The sequence below is a fragment of the Melospiza melodia genome, chromosome 4 (assembly GCF_035770615.1).
Source record: "Melospiza melodia melodia isolate bMelMel2 chromosome 4, bMelMel2.pri, whole genome shotgun sequence".
NCBI lineage: Eukaryota > Metazoa > Chordata > Aves > Passeriformes > Passerellidae > Melospiza > Melospiza melodia.
In genome coordinates, this window is record NC_086197.1 from 68,871,612 (window position 1) to 68,889,791 (window position 18,180).

The following is an 18,180-nucleotide window of genomic DNA, read 5'->3' on the forward strand; positions in this document are numbered from 1 at the left end:
ACAAGTAGCAAATATAGAGTATGTATCCCATTATAGAAAAATGTGACGTTTCAGGAGCATAACTTAACCAAATTTGTTCGGATTAAGATGAATAACAAGATTTAAGAAATTACCTCAAGTTGTTTTTCCAGACACACATCATTACTTTAGACACCATTATCGTGGCCCTATCAGGTTTATGTTATGTCCCACTGGGACTTTTCCTTTTCCAGTCAAATAAATTTCTAGTTTGTGGCTGTAGAGGATGTTAAGGGGGAGGCACCCGGCTTGAGTGGCTTTTGTGTTGTATCATGGTAAAATTATTTAAAGGAACCAGAGGTCTGAGACTGCTGTGGGAAACCTGGGGCTGAGCTGGCAAGGAAAGCTTCTTTGACTGAGTGGGGTGAGTAGGGAGGCATAATTTCCTTAACAAGGATGTTTAATAAAATATCTGTAAAGCTGTGATATTTTTATGTTTTAAGAAGATAAAAAACATGCTGCTGTGTTACTGGCTGATTAATGGATCTTTACTATCTTGAAGTTTTTTATCTGTCTGTTCTAGCAAAAGTGAAGATATTTGGGAAATGGGAGTCTAATTATTTTCTGACAGGTTGCTTTGAGATAAAATGTCAATTGTCTTAAACTATTTAGAGAGTCAAGACAGTCTAAAGAAATCTTGGGTTTTCCTCTATCTGGCAGAGGCCAACTGGAACAGTCAAAAGTGCCCACAACATTCAGCACATTGGATTTACTATTTATTATAGGCTTTCCTTTCTGCATATATAATGCAACTTTGTAGACAGGCTCATAAGCATGTGCTATCTCACATTCCTGTGATTTACCCATCTGTTTTCATGAGGAAATTTTGTGCTGTCCATATACTGTAATGATGTGTATATTTGATATGGAATTCTACTGTCCCATTCTCCATCAGTCTTCTGTAGATTATATTTTTTTTCCTCTTTTTAGTTTATGACAGAAATAGTTTTATCTTGTATGATTCTGCAGACAACTAAAAAGATCAAGTGAACACATATTTTGAACTATTAAGCAGAACAGCTGGATTCTGCAGAACAGGGAATTTCTTGGGATCTGTACAATTTTCCTTTTAGGAGGATGGCAAATGGTGGCAATGATAGAAATACTGAAACTAGTACAAATAGTGGAGATGTTCAGATTTAGAAAATATGCATTCTACATCAGCCTGGAGCTTCTTGTTGCGCTTTAATGGATGTAGTGTTATACTTGGTAGAGGTTCTAGAAGCACAGCTCCAGGGATTGGAAATGTAACTAAATCTGACAATATCTGTAAAGAGAATACTGTTGTACAGGAGCAGCTAAATTAAAGAAGGGACTTACAGTGGATAAACATGGAAGCAAGATCATGACAGGTTTTCTTGTTAAAAAAAAAATCTAAAGAAAAGCAGTGGCATGGTGGAGCTGCAAGGAAGGAAAAGTTAACCTATAGGTAAAGAGCAGAGAAAGAAATAGCAATGTTCATCAGGAGCTAAAATCTAGTAAAGAGTGGTGACCAGTCACTACATTGTACAGAGCAGAACTGGAGGGTGGAATGAGCAGTTCAGATCAGTGGAGAATCACAGTGCAGAATTTCTGTTACTAAAGGAAGCTGGAATGGTTATTACTTGATAAGTAATAACCATTGCATTGAGGAAAGGACTGGTTGTTTTCTAGGAGAAAAACAGACCTGCTACTCATAAAGGTCTGATGTGAGTTTGAAATTAACCATTGATTATTGTTCACTTTGGAATAAAATTTCTCTTGACATGAAGATGGCTATATTGAGCTGAGAGATAGGTGAAGACTCAGCATTTTTTTGGATAGAAGAAATAGCATGGAATCACAATCTAACATCTAGTCTGTTCTCAGTGCTGAGGCAGAAGAAACCATAATTCTTTGTAAATACACTTGAGGGGAGGCAATTTTAGGAGAAGGAATAAAATTATTATAGTTAATAGATAATAGCAGCACTATATTTCAAGTGAGTGAATATTTCAAATGAGTCATAAATAACTCTACATCCTGAAGTAGAGTTCAAACAGGGTAGTGTGAAGAGAATATCAGAACATAATTGTGGATGAAGTTTGCTAAGCTTATTGAAGAGAAACCTCTGGGAATTATATTTTTGAACCTTTTTCCTAAACCATATTTACTGAATTTTTGTGTGTGTTGGAATATCTGAAGCTTAAAAGGCACCAAAATCTGACAGTTTCCCTGGTGGCTGCAGAGAAGCATTCTTTTTTTGTAGAAGTGCATAGTTTGATATAGGAATCCCAGTCTTCTCTCCCTTGAGGGCTGGAGAGTGGAAATATTTGAAGGTGTTATGTGGCAGAAGTACTGGTATTTCTAACTCCTTAATTCTCCACGTGTCTGGTTGGTGCCTGATTGTTTGTGTTTGGGGCTGAAGTCTGGAGGGTTGAGAAGGAATATATTATCACTTCATCAAATTGAGAGGAAGTTTAGGTGTTTATGTTCCCCTGTAGTACCAAGGGTGACCATTTCTGAGGGTCACCCGAGGCATCCATGGCAGTCTGGGAGCCAAAGTCTGGTAGAAGTTAGGGCCTTAAACACAGTCATCCAAGTGGAGTTTTTCACATGGGGCACTGTGGATGCTTGTAACTTACTTAAGATACTGGGGCTATGTGGACTTCCCAGATAAACAAATTCATTGTGGTAATTTTTTTGGAACATATTTGAACATCTGAATGCTTAGCTGATGAAAATAAAACTGCGTGAGTATAAAGTGTAATGTTATGTAATTAGACATTAATTTCTCATTACTGCAGGTTAAACAATATATTTCATTGTCCATCTTGAAAATCTACTACAATGAACCTTGTTTGGCTACAGGGCCTGGTGCTACTGATGTGATATTTAGCATTCTAATGGAAGCAGGTCTGGGATTTAGAGGCAAATGGTGATTCTGCTGTTAAAAGTATTGAGATTCAAGGACAAATGAGCTTTTTCAGTAGTTCCTTTAACTATTTTTTCAGTCAAAAATATTCAGGGGAGAATTTAAGCTGGTAGTTAATTGTATTTTTTTCTGCTCCATTCAGTGAAAATAATGAAATAAAGAGGGAAATTTGGAATACTGAAGTGGGTGGAAAATGCCATACAAAGAATTGAAGAAGAATCACAGTTGGTTTGATACCCTCAGAAACAAAGGAGCAGGAATGAAGGAAGCAAAGAAGACTCACCGAATGTGTTGGTGGTTACATTCCTTTGTCTTATCTATGATCAGTTTTGAAATACTGGTTTTCTGTGAAGGAGACATGAAAATAAATACCGCAAAGAGATGACTGTGAGAAGTAGGTGACAATGAGAAGTGCTGATGCTTCTTTTTTTTTATTTTGTCACTGACACAACTCTCTAAATTGCTATTTAAGACCAGCCCTTAGGATTTTATCAATGAAGCCAACACCCACAAAGCTTAATGAGAACCCAGCAAGTTTAACAAGTTTTGAAGTTCAGCCTTCTTTAAGACTATAGTCTGCAGTTTCTCTTTTATTTCTTCTGCTTTCAGATGTCTTTGCAATCAAAACCTGACGAGAGCTGAAAACATATGACCTCAGTAGTTATCTAGGTGATTGTGTTTGTTTCAGCCATTTGAAAGAGTAGTCTTAGATTTAGCATTTTACTTTATAATAGAGGATCTGTGTTCTGTCTTTTTACTATTGATTTTCTGTTCATGTATATTATAAATTGCTTCACTGCCTACTGACAGGGACCCACTTATTCCAGAGAATGCATTTCTCAATGATGCAAAGCAATACTATAGCACAGATAAGGTATTGTCCTTGATTTCCCTGACTGAAATTTCATGAGGAAATTAGGTCAACAGAATGTAATTACCTACACTGAAACCTCCTAAGGGCACTGGGTAGAGCTGTGCAAATGACTGATTATTTTGATTTGTTTACAGGAGCAAAAAAATTCAGAGGAAAAATTCAGTTTGAATAGAACAAATTGATTTCTTGTTCACCCTGAATTGAAATGTTGTTGGTGCTAAGCTGGTCTTCATAGCTCATTATGAGAATTAAAATAAGATTGATTTTATATTTTTTTAACTAAAAATCAGCTCTCAAATTTAACATTGCCATTAAGTCCAGCAGCATCTGAAGAGGAAATTCCAGGCTGATCAGAGTGAGCTCTCTGGGTGCACTTCTCTCAGAACACAAAGTCCCTTTTCTACCACACTGGGTTTCTTGGAGTTTTTTTCTGGAGGTGACTAATGCAGCTTCAGTTACTTTTTATCTGTGAGGCAGCTGAGCCTTGCCTGTTTTTCTGATCACATAGACTGCCTTCCAGACTGGGAGCCCAACTGTAGCTTTTCTGTTCAGCATAAAGGCACTGAAGATTCACTATTTTTCATCCATGAAAAAAAAAAAGGAAAACAAAACAGAAAACCAAATAAAAATTTAGCCTTAGTTCCTCTTATAAAGGCATCATCAGGAAGTATTTTGTCCTTCAAAAGATATCTTTTTTTTTACTAACACATAATTAGTTAAACCCATGTAATTACAGAATCACAGAATGGGTAAGGTTGGAAGGGGCCAGTGGAATCATATGGTCCAACCTCCCTGCTCAAGCAGGGTCATCTGAGAGCACTCTGCACAGGATTTCATCCCGACTGTTCTTGAGCATCTCCAGTGAGGGAGACTCCACAATCTCTCTGGGCAATCTCTTCCAGTGCTCAGTCACTCACACAGTGAAGTTCTTCCCCATATTCAGGTGGAACTTCCTGTCCTTCAGTTTCTGCTTGTTGCCTCTTGTCCCATGGCTGGCACCACTGAGAGGAGCCTGGAAACCTCCTCTTGACACCCTGCCTTCAGATGCTGACAGACATTGATGAGGTCTCCTCTCAGCCATCTCGTCTCAAGGCTGAAAAGGCCCAACTCTCTCTAACTCCTCGTTAGCAATGCTCAAGTCCCCTGTCTCCAGTTCCCTAATCTAAGGGACAAAGAGAGTTCTTTGTGCCCAGCTCCAAGGTATGCAAGGTATGGCCACACACCAGTGTTTTCCTCTGCAGACAGCCAGATGTTCCAATGGCTGGCCAGGCAATCCTTGAGTGAAGTCTGGGTCATAACAAGAGTTGGCATAAGGAGCTAAAAGATCTCCTGATATAAGCAGCTGAGTAAATAATGTAGAATTGGGATTATGGACTCATCTGAATTTTAAATCTGATTTTTTGATCAGATTTTTTAGCTCTTCTTCTAAGTGCCCGTTTTTAACATGATCACTGCTATTCTCATCTTTGGTATTACTAGGTGACAAAATGTATCAGTAAGTTGACTCCATAAGTTTTGTGATTGAAGTTAATATCAATACAGAAGTTGAACTTGGCTCAGCATGTGTTCTGCTTTTGTATATAATTTTTTTAACTGTACCCATGGCTGGAAATATAAAAACTGTTTTTAAAGCCCTGTGGGAATGAGCTTAAGAATGTTGTACACTTCACATACTTAATAGACTGTAGTCTTGTTAATCTATTGCTATAGAAAACACATTGTAAGATGTTAAGTGAATTCTTGTATTCTAAAAATATTTTTCTGTATTTCTCAGAACGCAAAGGTCTCATTGAATTTCCAGTGCCATGTACAGAATAGCCGAGAGAGACATTCTAAACTTACTCTTCTCTTTCCACAGGCTGCTTTTCTGGAGACAGTGATCACTTTTTGGCAATTCATCAGCGAAAGAGTGGAAAACCTGTGTTTATTTATCACCATGTGGAGAGTGTGGAGAAAAGTTTGGATACAGACAGCTATAAGGATTCCAAACAAAATTTCCGTTCTTCTTCCCACACCAAAATAAGCAAGTTGCACCCTGCAATAATTGTTAAATCAGCCTTCCCCAGGTCTGTTTATGACCCATCCCTCAATCTCTTAGCAATGACTGGTCAAGATTTGGAAGTGGAGAATCTTCCCATTCCTACAACGAATGTGATTATTGTGGTAAGTGACTTTTTATGGGTTTTGGAGGGGTTTTTTTGGAATAAATTTTTTAGAATAAATTTTTATTTTTTAGAATAAATATGCCTGTATTTAAATAAAGACAGATTGCAACTTTGGGTAGCCTGACTGATCATCTAAATCCAAATAATGACCTCTTATCTTAAATTTCTTCACTTTGGTGGAATTTACATTTATATAATCACACTCTGATTAACAAACAATCTGGTGGACCAGTGCAGAAAATGGCCTCTCTGTAGGTAAAGATCTTACCTTTCCTCAAATGCTGTTGATCCTCTTGTCTTGACTGATGTTTGCATGGTTTTTTCTGGATAGGCTTTAAACTTATTCTGCATAGGTCACAAGAAAATGTACTTCAGAGAACTATTCTACAGAGGCAGTGAGGTTTTAAAAGGGTGACATAAAGGTTTCATTCACTTCTGTTCCTCAAAAAAAAAAAATTCTGTTTCTTGCAAAGAGTAAGAACTTTGTTGGTGTATGCACTTCTTCTGGGACACAAGGATTGGGGACCCTCCAGTGTCAGTTAACTCTGTGTGTGACCTTTCCCATTCTGAGGATGATGATGGCAGTGCTCCCTCCTGCAGGGAAGGGCCTGTCAGTTTAACCATATTCTGGTGCTGCCCTGCTGCATCCTCACCCTTCAGGCCAGTGGAGCAGCCTGCTGTCAGGAGAGCTGTCCTTGGTGGGGTGCACGGTACAGTCTGTATGTGTTCTGCACAGACACTGCTTTCCTCACCCCCATGCGTGGGCAGCTCTTCTTGATTCCTGGAGGGAAGAAGAGCCACTTGTGCACTCATTAGAGGGAACTAGAAAAGATTAAAGTGAAATCTGTAAATTGCTTGTTTCAGAGGAAGATGAGAGATTAAAAGAAAATGGACTTTACAAACAAGGAAAAAAGAGCACAGAACACAAGAGCATGTTAGCACAGCAAGTGTTTCAGAATCCCATACGAGTTCTCTGTATGGTACTCTAGAGATCTGCCCTCATGAATGCTCCAAGTGCAATAGAGTAGTGACAATGAAAAGAATAATCAGGGTGAAAGAAAAAGATGGTAGTAGTTTTATTTGCCCATTATTAGTTTTAGCAGATAAAAAGTACTGTCAGGGAACTAGGTTCAAAAAGCTGTGCTCTGGACTTGCTGCATCCCATACAAAGAAGACTTCCTCATCTGAGTTTATATGGCTAGCACTGTTAGTGTACTAGCTGTGTGGAAGTATCCATATCAGAGCAAAATAAGGGACTGTCAGTCTTGCTTTGCTGTGGACAGGCCTACTGCAAACAGAGTCCCAATACTGAATGGTATCGATCAAGGGAAGGAGATGCCAAGCAACTGGATGTATCTATCCTCAAAGCTAGCCTAAGCCAGCAGGGCTGATTCTGTAGTGAAGGCACCTGCTCCCTTCTTTCCAGTGCAAGCATTATTTCACTTCTACTCAAGGTGTAGAAGTTCCTTTCTATTAGTGCAAGGAACTCAGAATAGGCATGGCCCTTCTTTTTTTTCATTAGATGACATTGTTACCTATGAATTGTTGTTTTACTAAGGTTTTGCACAGTTTTGGAGTCCCATGGTCCTCAAGTAGTAATGGAAGAATCCTGCAAAATATTCTACGGCTACCCTGATTTTAGCTGACTGGCTCTGTGCCTGCATTAAAAACTAAATGAGGCAGATTTTCAATTGGCAGATAAATTCACATTAAAAAAGGTCCATTAAATCTGTATTAAGTTCTCATTAAGTGGCTTTGGTCTGAGGCTTTGCTACTGCATTTCTAGGATGGAACTGCTGCTCTGAAGCCTTCTGTTCTGGCTGAGAACCATATGTGCTTTAAGGGGAGGTATAACAGCATGAGCTAATCATGACATGAAAGCTGTTTATTGCTTGGGTTCTTCAGCTGTCTCTGGGTGTGCTGAAGGACAGTGGTTTTGGTTTATTTCTAATGTCATCCTTTCAGAAAAAGCCTTTGGGGAAGCATATGTTTGAGGCCAAAGTGCTGTGAGTCAGGCAGTGCATTGGACTAATCCCACCATCAGAATTTTGAAGATGCCTTCTTTAAAAGGGCAGCTGTCCCACAGCAGAGTGGTTGCCATCATCCAAGCACAGCCCTGCTCTTTCCAGGCTTCTGTATTTCAACATTCTGTTTCTCCCTCTTGAGTGTCACCTGAAGTAGATTGTAGTGTTAATGTAATTACCAAGGGAAGCTGGTTTGTTTTGAATTGCATGTGGATCGTTCCCTCTTTGTTTTGAATTAGCACTTACTGCCTGTTGCTGCTTTCTGGTTTTTAATATGTAGGGCAAGTGTGAGTGTTTGTTGTTTTGCCCTGGCTGACCCTTTTTGTTCCAGCCTTTAGCAATGTTGCTGGTTGCTCAACTTGAAAGAGCAGTTGCTACTGTTGGTGCTTCCTGTAATCCAGTTATATGATTGGTGCACATTGTGATTTAGTATGAAAGCCAGCAACTTTTTTTTTTTTATTTAATAAATCTATGCTCTGTTAGCTCTGCAGAGGAGAGGAAACTGAATTCAAGCTAATTTCAGTGACTTAAGGTCCATTTTCTTCATGATTAAAGTGGAAAGGCAGGGTGAATGGATGCCTAGTGCAGAACTATTACAAGATTGCATTTTTTGCTAAGGACTAAACCATCTGACAAGGAAAATGTTGCCAATGCCCACCAGAGTGCTATGAAGCCAAGAATTCTGCAGGTGTTTTGTCAAAAAGCGATGTTTTGTGACTCTAACAATAAAGAACATGTTAAGTAATTTTACTGAAACTGGGGACAGTGTAGTTCTTGTTTGCCTAAGTGAGGAAGAGGACGTATTTATTTTCTGGGAGGGAATTTTATATAATGAAAGGCAATCACATTACTTGATATTAAGTTCCTTTGTTTGTGTGTGTGTGTGTGTGTGTGTGTTGGTGTTCAGTTCACCTTGTTTATTGAAGGAAGTAAGGACAATTCAGAGCTCTTAGAGGCATTTTGACTGTTCTATAAATGCCTTAGTGCTTACCCATATGTTCTGTTTAACTGTCTCTCTAGATGATGTGAGACTAAGTCATCTGAAAATTGCTTGGATAACATACAGAGTTACATAATTTTTTGTAATACTTGAATTTTCTATTTGAAAGCTTTTATTTCAGAATTATTTTATCTGTATTTCAGAAACCATATACTCATTGAAGGTATTAGAGAATTATTAGTGCAGTGAACAAGTTCTCAAAATGTTTATTTATGTTTATTCCAAGTCTTTGCAATTCTGAATATAAGAACCACAAAGGTCAAGACAGTACATGGAAAGTGGGAACAGAATGTGGATAATCACTTATGATAGAAAATACTGTCTAACATACTTATTAAAAAAAAGCCAAAATACAGACATATAAAAACTTGAGAGAAAAGCAGTAGTAAAGGTTTCAGCTCAGACTAGGTCTAAATTATTACCTCGTGGATATTCTAAAGCATCATCCCTTGTAACCTGATGTAGTTTGGTCTGTCCAAAGCCTCTCAGGCACACAAGTGTATAGGTCCAAGATTGGACCAAAGTACTCAGATGCTTTTATCACTTGCATCCTGTGAAGTGTTTCAGAAATGTAAAGGTAATACACTTGCTCAATATATCAAAATTTTCCCTTTCACACTTCACTCTTACTATACACCTTCTTATATAAACATGAAATCTGTTTCTTTTTCTCTTGCTTAGAAATTCCACAGTGCTGTACTGTAGCTAAAATTCAGCTCATCTCTTTTGTTTGATTTGCATGAGTGTTACTGAACTGAATTGATTTAATTAGTTTCTTTCAGTTAATGTCAATGGCACATATGATTCACAGACAGCCATACAGAGCTTTTCTTTGCCTTTTCCACAGCATTTTGTGTAGGGTTGTATTCCTCAGAGCTATAGCTTTCCCATATCATCACATTTATTTTGTCTCAATATTTGAACTATTTACTTTCAAGCATGCTGAAGAGCGCAATTAAGAACTTCAGGTGCTACTACTTTGAGAGAGGATTCAGTGGATGAATAAAGCACAGCAACATATGTATCTGTAATAGATATTCATGTGGAAACCAGATATTTGGGCTGGTATCTATTAAGATATCTAGCATGTTTCTAAACACTTTCTGGATTACTAGGGAGTTAATATAGGTTGGAGACCATATCCAGTAGGCAGACTAGATGTGATCATATACTGATCTGGAGATTAGTACTGACATGAACCATTTCCACATCAGTTTTCTCTCAGCCACAGAACAGTATCAGATGCATTTAATCTCCTAGTATAACACAGCCTAGATATCTGCTTCAGGGTGAGTTCCCTAATTCCACATGGCTGTAGTGACAAGATTCCTATTGATGATAATGGGTGCTTAGGCAGAGCTGCACACTGACTACCTATTTGTATATACTCATACACACACACAGACATTTAGTGACATCTTAATCTGGAGTTGATCCCAGCTTAAACAACACATTTTTTGTTGAAATAATGTGGAAATCCTTTCCAAATCTGGTCACAGTTGAAGTAGGCGGGCTTCTTCTGGGTGGTTTGGGTATCTGAAAACCATGTGGCTGTGAAACCACAGCAGAACTGCTTTTACACTTACGTCACATTCATCCCTCAAGTACTGCTGTATTTCTCTTATATAACTTTGTTCATACTACATACTCAGAAAAGATGCATCTTTTGCTCACTTGATGACATGGCCTTAGATGTATAAGTTTATTTCTGCATTAATTCCCCATATCCTGATGTGTCAGGTTTAGTTTCCAGTGTCAAAGCCCAGAATTTGTCTATATTATTTGTTACGAAATTTTATTTCATCTTCCCACACCTCTTTTCTGCTGGAAATGTCTCTTTTTCTAATACTTTGTGCTCTTTATGAAGTCATGGCTTCCATGTGAAATGTCGTCTCTAAGTTCCTCTAGGAGCCCACAAGGCATCCACTTGCTCCTTCCTTGAAAATACCAGTGAGACAAGGGGAGCCACACTACTATATTCCCTTTCTGCTGAGCATTGCAGTTCTCTCCACTGACTGGTTTTGTTTGGGGGGGCCATAAGAAGAACTCTATTAAAAGAACCTGATAAAAAGGTGGGGGCATCCAATGTTTACAATTATTTTCAGTCCAAAAAATGTCTTCCCTAGTGTGGCCTCTTTTGTGAAGACATTTAATGTAGATTTCCTTTCATGAACAAAGAGCACTATGGAATTTCCATAATTTTGTGGAATTTATTTTTTACTTTTCTTTAAATGAAAAATGGATGTTTCTTCTCACTGGCAGTTTGGTAATACAAGATGCCTTCTTTTTCAAGGCTAAGTCGCTGAGTCTTACTGAATGAGAGGAGTAGGAGAGAGAGAGCCCTCCGAGTCACAGCGCAAAGTTGTCTGTGATCTTTCTGCATGCCGGAAGCTAAGTGACCTTCTGAGAATCCCTTGCAAGACAATAAGATGGTCTGATAATGTTTTTTCACTTATAGCTTTTTTCGCTTTTTCCCCAGCTGTCCACTTTACTGACTGCTTTTTCAGAATCTCTTTTTTATTTTCTTTCCTGAGTACCATGCCTTGACATAAGAGGAAGTCTCTTCCTTTCTTCAGTTCTCTTTGTTAGGAACTCTTCCATCCCTCGTGTCAGCATCTGCTGGCTCAGCATCCACCCCCAGTTAAGTGGCCCAGTAAGGCCATGCTGAACAATCAGTAAAGGTATCTTGAGATGTTACAGTCTCAGTCTGATAAATATGCATAGGAGTCTGTGAGGAGTGTCGATAGCTAAGCATGATCCATTTGACAGAAATTTAGGATTACTTTTAGGATAGCACAAAATAAAAGTCATTTTCTTTGGGACCTAGAGAATGGAAGAGGATTAGGGGTGTTCTTAAAAAAGAAGAGGCACAATTTCTGAACCAAATGATTTGATGCTTTGCATCATGTGTTGCATGATATGTTATACTACGGTCATTTTGAAAGTTATTCAAAATGGTAGGTTTATCATCCCATCAATCCTGTACAGTAATGCCCTGATTTTGACTGGCATAGATGTAAACATATGTATATGTAGTTCTATGCATTTCTAGATGTGATTATGCTATATTGCAATAATAGAAGTGACTAAGGAGCTGCTTTTTTGAATACTATGCCTGACCCTGGGGTCTCAGCCTTTAGTCTGTCAAATTCTGACTCAAAAAACCCCATTTTCCTGTGTGTGTGGACAGATCATGCACAGTTTGGTGCTGCAACTCAGAGGGCTCTCTGCATCCTACTCCTCCTGGTTAATAAGAGTACCCTAAGCTCAATCCCTCTGTAGACATTGTGAAGAGATGGTCAAAATACTTTTGAAAGTACATTAAGCTAAAACAATGGATTGAAAATAAGGCAAAAAATATGAGTGAGGAGAACAAGTAGTCCATAAATGACAGGTCAATCAGTGCTGGGGCAAACAGTCAAGCTAACTATCTATGAAATATAACGAAAAGTCAAATGTCATGTTTTGTCACTGAACATCTGTTATGGCTGGCCTAAGAAAGGGGTTGGCACTAGCCCAGGCCAAGGAGGCATAAATAGAAAATCATGTCTCTGCAGTAACTTCTCAAAGGAGCTTTCTGAGGTGTAAGATCTTAGAACCTAGTGAAGTATCAGCTGTATCCATATCCATTTCCAGATCATGTATTTGTGCAATACTTGGAATAGCAGAGGATGAGTGCCATGCTGTTAGTGAAATTTTAAGATCTTATTATAATTACAGCGCTGAATTGTTAACAAGCTCTAAATGTTGGTCACACGTTTCAAGAGTGGGCAGTATCAGCCAATACACTTAGTGTGATTGTTCTAATCACTGTTGTGTCTTTTTACATTGTGACCCCAAATATCAGGTTTTCACAGTATTTTGCTTCTAGACTCAAGTCCACCTTCTTGTGAGAGATTGATGCTCGCCATTACTCCTTAAGTTATTATACTCGACATAACATATCTGCAGCAAGCCCTGCAAATAGACCTAGTAGCCTGCAGCCCTGTCATTCTGGATTTTGTTTGCACAAAGAAATCTAGAGAGTCTGCATTAGTTGGCCTCATTTGCTTTCTGCTTCCCTCTGTGCACTTCAGTAGGGATAATTGCATACTGAACCATTAGCATGGTATTGTGTTTGCTGTCAGTCTTTGTGGAAAACAGGAATGATTGCATTAGGTTGGTTGTAACATGCTCTAAAACCTCCTTAAGGCACTTTTTTTCATCTGATTTGCAAAATGTTAAAAGAATGTTAGTAGGATATTCAGCAACCTAGTGCTTTGATTGATTATCTTACTGAAGGCAACTTTGGGGGTGCTTTTGTAACATTAAGTGGGATGTTGCACAAAAGCTGTTCATATCTTTCACAAATTGCCCATATCCTCTTCAGTCACAGCTTTCCTTTTCCTGCATTTTTAGTGAAGGGAAGATGTTTCTTGAAGTAATTTAATTTTTTTTTCAAAAGCTGCACTGTTTAAATCAAAAGGGGATTTCAGGAGCAGGCATGTTATATGTTTTTAAACTAAAGCCTAAACTGCCATTGACAGTTAGCCTTGGGCAGTTTCTCTAAAGGAAGTGTCAGCTATTCCATATTTCTTTCGAGTGTGTGTTCATGTTACTGGCCAATCCCAGCTATAAATTAAATTCTGGTGTGTAGCAGAATAGAATCTGCTTATGTTATCCCATTCTTCAAATATGTGAATTTTGTCCTCTAGGAAAAAATCTTTATTAATTGATAATTTTAGATTTTTTTTTAAAGCATTTCTATGAAATTAAATTCAGATACAGCTGCAGCCAAAGCAAAGATCTTCAGTGTTACTTAGGCTCTTTACCCAGGTGTAGGAGAGCTGCCTTAAAGCCTTGTTTTAAAGGAGGTAGGGGAGAAAACTGAATTTGAGCTGTTTCTCATTTCACATGATCTAGTTGCTGAGCTAAGGGGTAGAGAGCACCACTTTTCTCATACTGTCAGATGAAATTATTTGTTTGCCCAAATCACATTGTTTCAAGTAACTGAAAATTCAGGGAAATACTGTTCTTGAGCTGATCCAGTACAAATATCTTGTTTGTGTTTTGATTTGTTCTCCAAAAGAGGCAACCCTCCCCGCCCCCAAACAAAGCCCCCCAAGACCCCCCAGCCTTGTTTCTTACATGGCCCCATTTATTCCTCTGATTGAAGAAGGCTTCTATACTGTTTCTGTGCCATGCTGTACTGGATTCCAGAAGAAGACACAGAGATTTAGAGAATAGTGGAAAGTCTTTGTCTTTTTTATGACAGTGTCCAAACTGCACTTTGGTTGTTTTGGCATTTGAGTTCAGAGGACTCCTCAGTGGCTGGAATTGCACTGACTTCATTACCTAGACTCGCTTGGACTTCAGACGTTCAGGAGGTTGCTCTACCTCTATCAATGTTCTCTTTTCCTCTTACAAGTGAGTGGAAACCTTGTACTACTGCCTAAATTGGACTAAGGAAAGGGGAAGTGTCCTGGCAAGCAGAGTTACAGGTGCCGTCACTAGATTCACACATTTTTATGTTCAAAATCATAAATAAGCTGGCCATAAATAGATGGCCCTATTGGGATCATGAGACCCGCAATAGAAAATTGGTGACTACTACCCACAATAAATCAATGCATCGTGTTGATAATGTTCAGGAATAAAGAATCCAGAAGCATTTAAAAATTCTTTTAGCACCCTCAGAAAACTATTTTTGTGAAAACTCAAGCCCCTTACAGAAACATTTAAAAGGCAGATAAAGGGCACTCAGATAAAAGACAGCAAGACAGCATGTGTTTCCTTATCAGTCAAAGTTTTGTTGGATCTGGCAGTTCAGCCTCTGGAATAATCCTTCTGGTTCTTCACTTCTGCCTTTGTTGTTAGGAAAAGTGACAGCTTCTATAAAGTTTCTTAATAGATGGTTCATAATGTGCTCCTATGTGTAACCCATTAAATATTAAGCCTTCTAAAAACTGCTTTTGAAAAATAATTTAAAAACACATTATTTTTCTATCATCATGACATTAATATGTGATATTTTAAAACACAGTTTTAAATTTTTGAATAAGCCAAACAATACCAAACAATATTTTGGAGCAGAAGATGGTCATCTGAATTTACTTTTTAAAATGCTTCCTAGTTCTAGCATTTCTGCACTTTGGCATCTCTTTTGTAAAGAATAAATACTGGATTCTGAAATTAAATGCACAGGCTCAGATGATACTGGGGTTTAAATGTGATAGCATAGCTCTCAGGTGAAGGATGTTTTTTCAGTCACCTCAATATCAAACTGGTACATGGAAAGGGAAGTAAGCAGAGAGGTACAAATTCTTCTGTCTTTTGTCTTGTTGCTGAAAGCATTAAAGTGGTGTTCACTGTCCTCCCTTTGAAGGTCAGCCATGACTGACGATTTGTAATGGAGCTAATTCTTACTTGTCTCTGCACCACAATGAACTGGTGACAATACTTTTAGTGGTTACAGTGCTTTAAATTGAGTATAGGATAGATGCATCATGAAGAATGTCGGGCTATATATGAGAACTGCTGAAATAATAGTGTTTCATAGTGTAGAAAGGTGGTTGACTGCATATGTTATGTCAATGCTTATTTAAGCATGAATTGTAACAGATTTACCTTTGAACATTTTTTATCTGTTGGAGAATAATAGTGGAACGTCTGCTTTGTACAAATTTGGATGGGATCACATGTTCTCCTTGGGAATAGTCATTGTTAATAAACAATGCACAGAAATCAATGACAATGTAAATGAATTTTCTTCATTTAAAATATACTAAACTAAATTTATACAATGTCACAGATTTAATTGAATTTCATTTTTTCCCCCATTTTTCTGTTGGTACTTTCAAAAGTACCTTGAGCACGTCCAGAGGAGGGCAACACGGCTGGTGAGGGGCTTGGAGCACAAGCCCTGTGAGAAACAACTGAGGGAGCTGGGGGTGTTTAGCCTGGAGAAAAGGAGACTCAGTGCAGCTTCCTGAAAGGTGGCTGTAGTCAGGAGGGTTGGTCTCTTTCTCCAGGCAGCAACTGACAGAGCCAGAGGACACAGGCTTAGGCTGCGCTAAGGAAAATATAGGTTGGATATTAGGAAATAGTTTTTTACAGAAAGAGTGAACTGTCTGCCTGAGGAGATGGGGGAGTCACCATCCCTGGATGTGTTTAAAAAAAGACTGGATGTGGCACACAGTGCCGTGATCCAGTTGAGGTGTTAGGGCTGGGTTGGGCTCAATGATCTTGAAGTTCTCTTCCAGCCTAGTCATTCTGTGTGTGAATAAAGGTTATCTTTTTGCTGGTACTAATTGTACCAGTAATCTTGTTTTCTTTTTGAAAACACACTCAGGGAAGTAAGGATCACTTCTTGTATGGTCCTGTGGTGTTCTGGCAGTGCTTACATCTTTCTGCTTTGTTTAGCCAAATTGTTGCTGATATGCTTTCTTTGTGCAACACATGGTATGTTGTCTAATTAAGAACACAGCTCTGGAGGCTACGCTTTACAAATGTATGTGATATTTCAATTTCATGTTTTAACAGTTTACTTTCAGGTACTGTAACATGTGGTCTTAGAGTGGTGCCGTTTTCTGAGCTGTCAGTCCTTTAAAACATAAATGTTTTGGATGAGTGGAAGAATGACCTGAAGTACTGCACTCTTAGAGCCTTTCTATTCTTTAGGCAAAGTAAAGTTGCAGCAGTGTAGAAATTATATTCCTTGTTTTAGGCTGAAGATGAAAAATAAGCAGACATTGTCCCCAAAACCTTTGTCACAGACTTTCTCTGAAATGGGGTTACAGGATGCTGTGGCTCTGCCTAATTAGCTACAATAAAAGTGTGTTCATGCAATAGAAATTAACTTGAAAATTAAAAATACTCCCCTCCCCCCCCCTCCTTTCTGTTTAAACTGTAGCTACATTAATTAAAGACCTCTCCCCTTTCTCCCTTGGCTACTCTGACATATACTTAATTTTAAGGGCATCTGGACTGACCCTGGTAGCATCCCTGTTAAAGGGAGGCTGTGGTGGGAGAAGGGAGGGTGCTTAATAGCTGTAGGAACAGCCCTCTGACGTGCTGTATACATTTGTGGTTGGGAACAAATGACTGGAGTTGGGCAAAGAGGGAATGATAAACTGCATCTGTAAAAGACCACAAAAATAATGAAATAGCAAGAAATCTCTAGAATGCTGATCAATATATTAATCTAAAACAAAACAAAACAACAGCAACTGACAACAGGTAATAGAGCAATAATTTAATAGATAGATATATGATTTGAAATCCATAGACTAAATAAAAAATCTGATTGAGGCTTAAATTTTTAAATATACTTTGTAAGAATCTTCCTGAAAATGGATATAAACTTTAATGAAATAACTGTAATGTGAGGCTTTTGGTAATGAATGAATTAGAAAACCATATGGATGCATTAAGTAGAATAATTAATGTACCATACACAAAAGTAGGACATCCATAAATCATTTATGATGTCCTCTTCATCAGTTCTTGTCTCTTTGAGTCTTAATTGAAATCAAGGGTAGCTGGATATTAGAAAAACTAGATTTTCTAGCCAGATAACAGACAACTTTCATTAAAACATTAATTAATTTTAGAAGGCTGAGGGCCTGATCCATTAAAAATACTTGCAGAACAGTGCTACTTTAGTAATGTTTGGGGTTTTTTTTTTTTGTATTTTAATTACGCTCTTGCTCTGGTCAATGCAAGTTGTGTTCTACTTTAACTTGCTCAGAAAGCATGATGGAATACTGCTGTGTTTGTAGAATTAACTGTTGAATTTCCCAGACAATTCCAAATGCTTCTACTGACTGTATGGTAAAATTACAAAACTGAGGTAATCTATTATTTACAGTGACTGTCAGTGAGCCTGCTCTTCCAAAGGCAGAGATTCTGAGGACCTTTTTAGGCAGTTCATTCTACGCCCACTCCTTCATGACAGTAGGAGCAAGGGAACACTGAAGAAAATACCTTTTTGTGGTTTTTTTCACTTTTCTTGTATTTAAACATAATAATTTAAACTCTCATTTTATCATCTTTAATAGTGATCTAATTTCATTACTAAAATGGCCAAACTAAATGTTTTGTAATACAAAATGAGAACATTTTATAAATGCTGAAATCAATGTAAGACTTGAGCTACAAGCTTATTCTGCCAAAGAGGTACACCTATGGCAAAATGATCAGGATTGTTTTGATAAAATACTTAAAGA

General features: G+C 38.1%; 1 protein-coding gene across 1 annotated transcript in view; it reads left to right on the forward strand.

Moving 5' to 3' along the window:
- PTPRR (protein tyrosine phosphatase receptor type R) overlaps positions 1-18,180 on the forward strand; it is a 140,810-nt gene that overhangs the window by 8,427 nt on the left and 114,203 nt on the right. Inside the window, exon 2 of the mRNA XM_063155055.1 lies at positions 5,644-5,948. Within this exon, the coding sequence (XP_063011125.1) occupies positions 5,644-5,948 (305 nt within the window). The remainder of the gene's footprint in view (positions 1-5,643; positions 5,949-18,180) is intronic.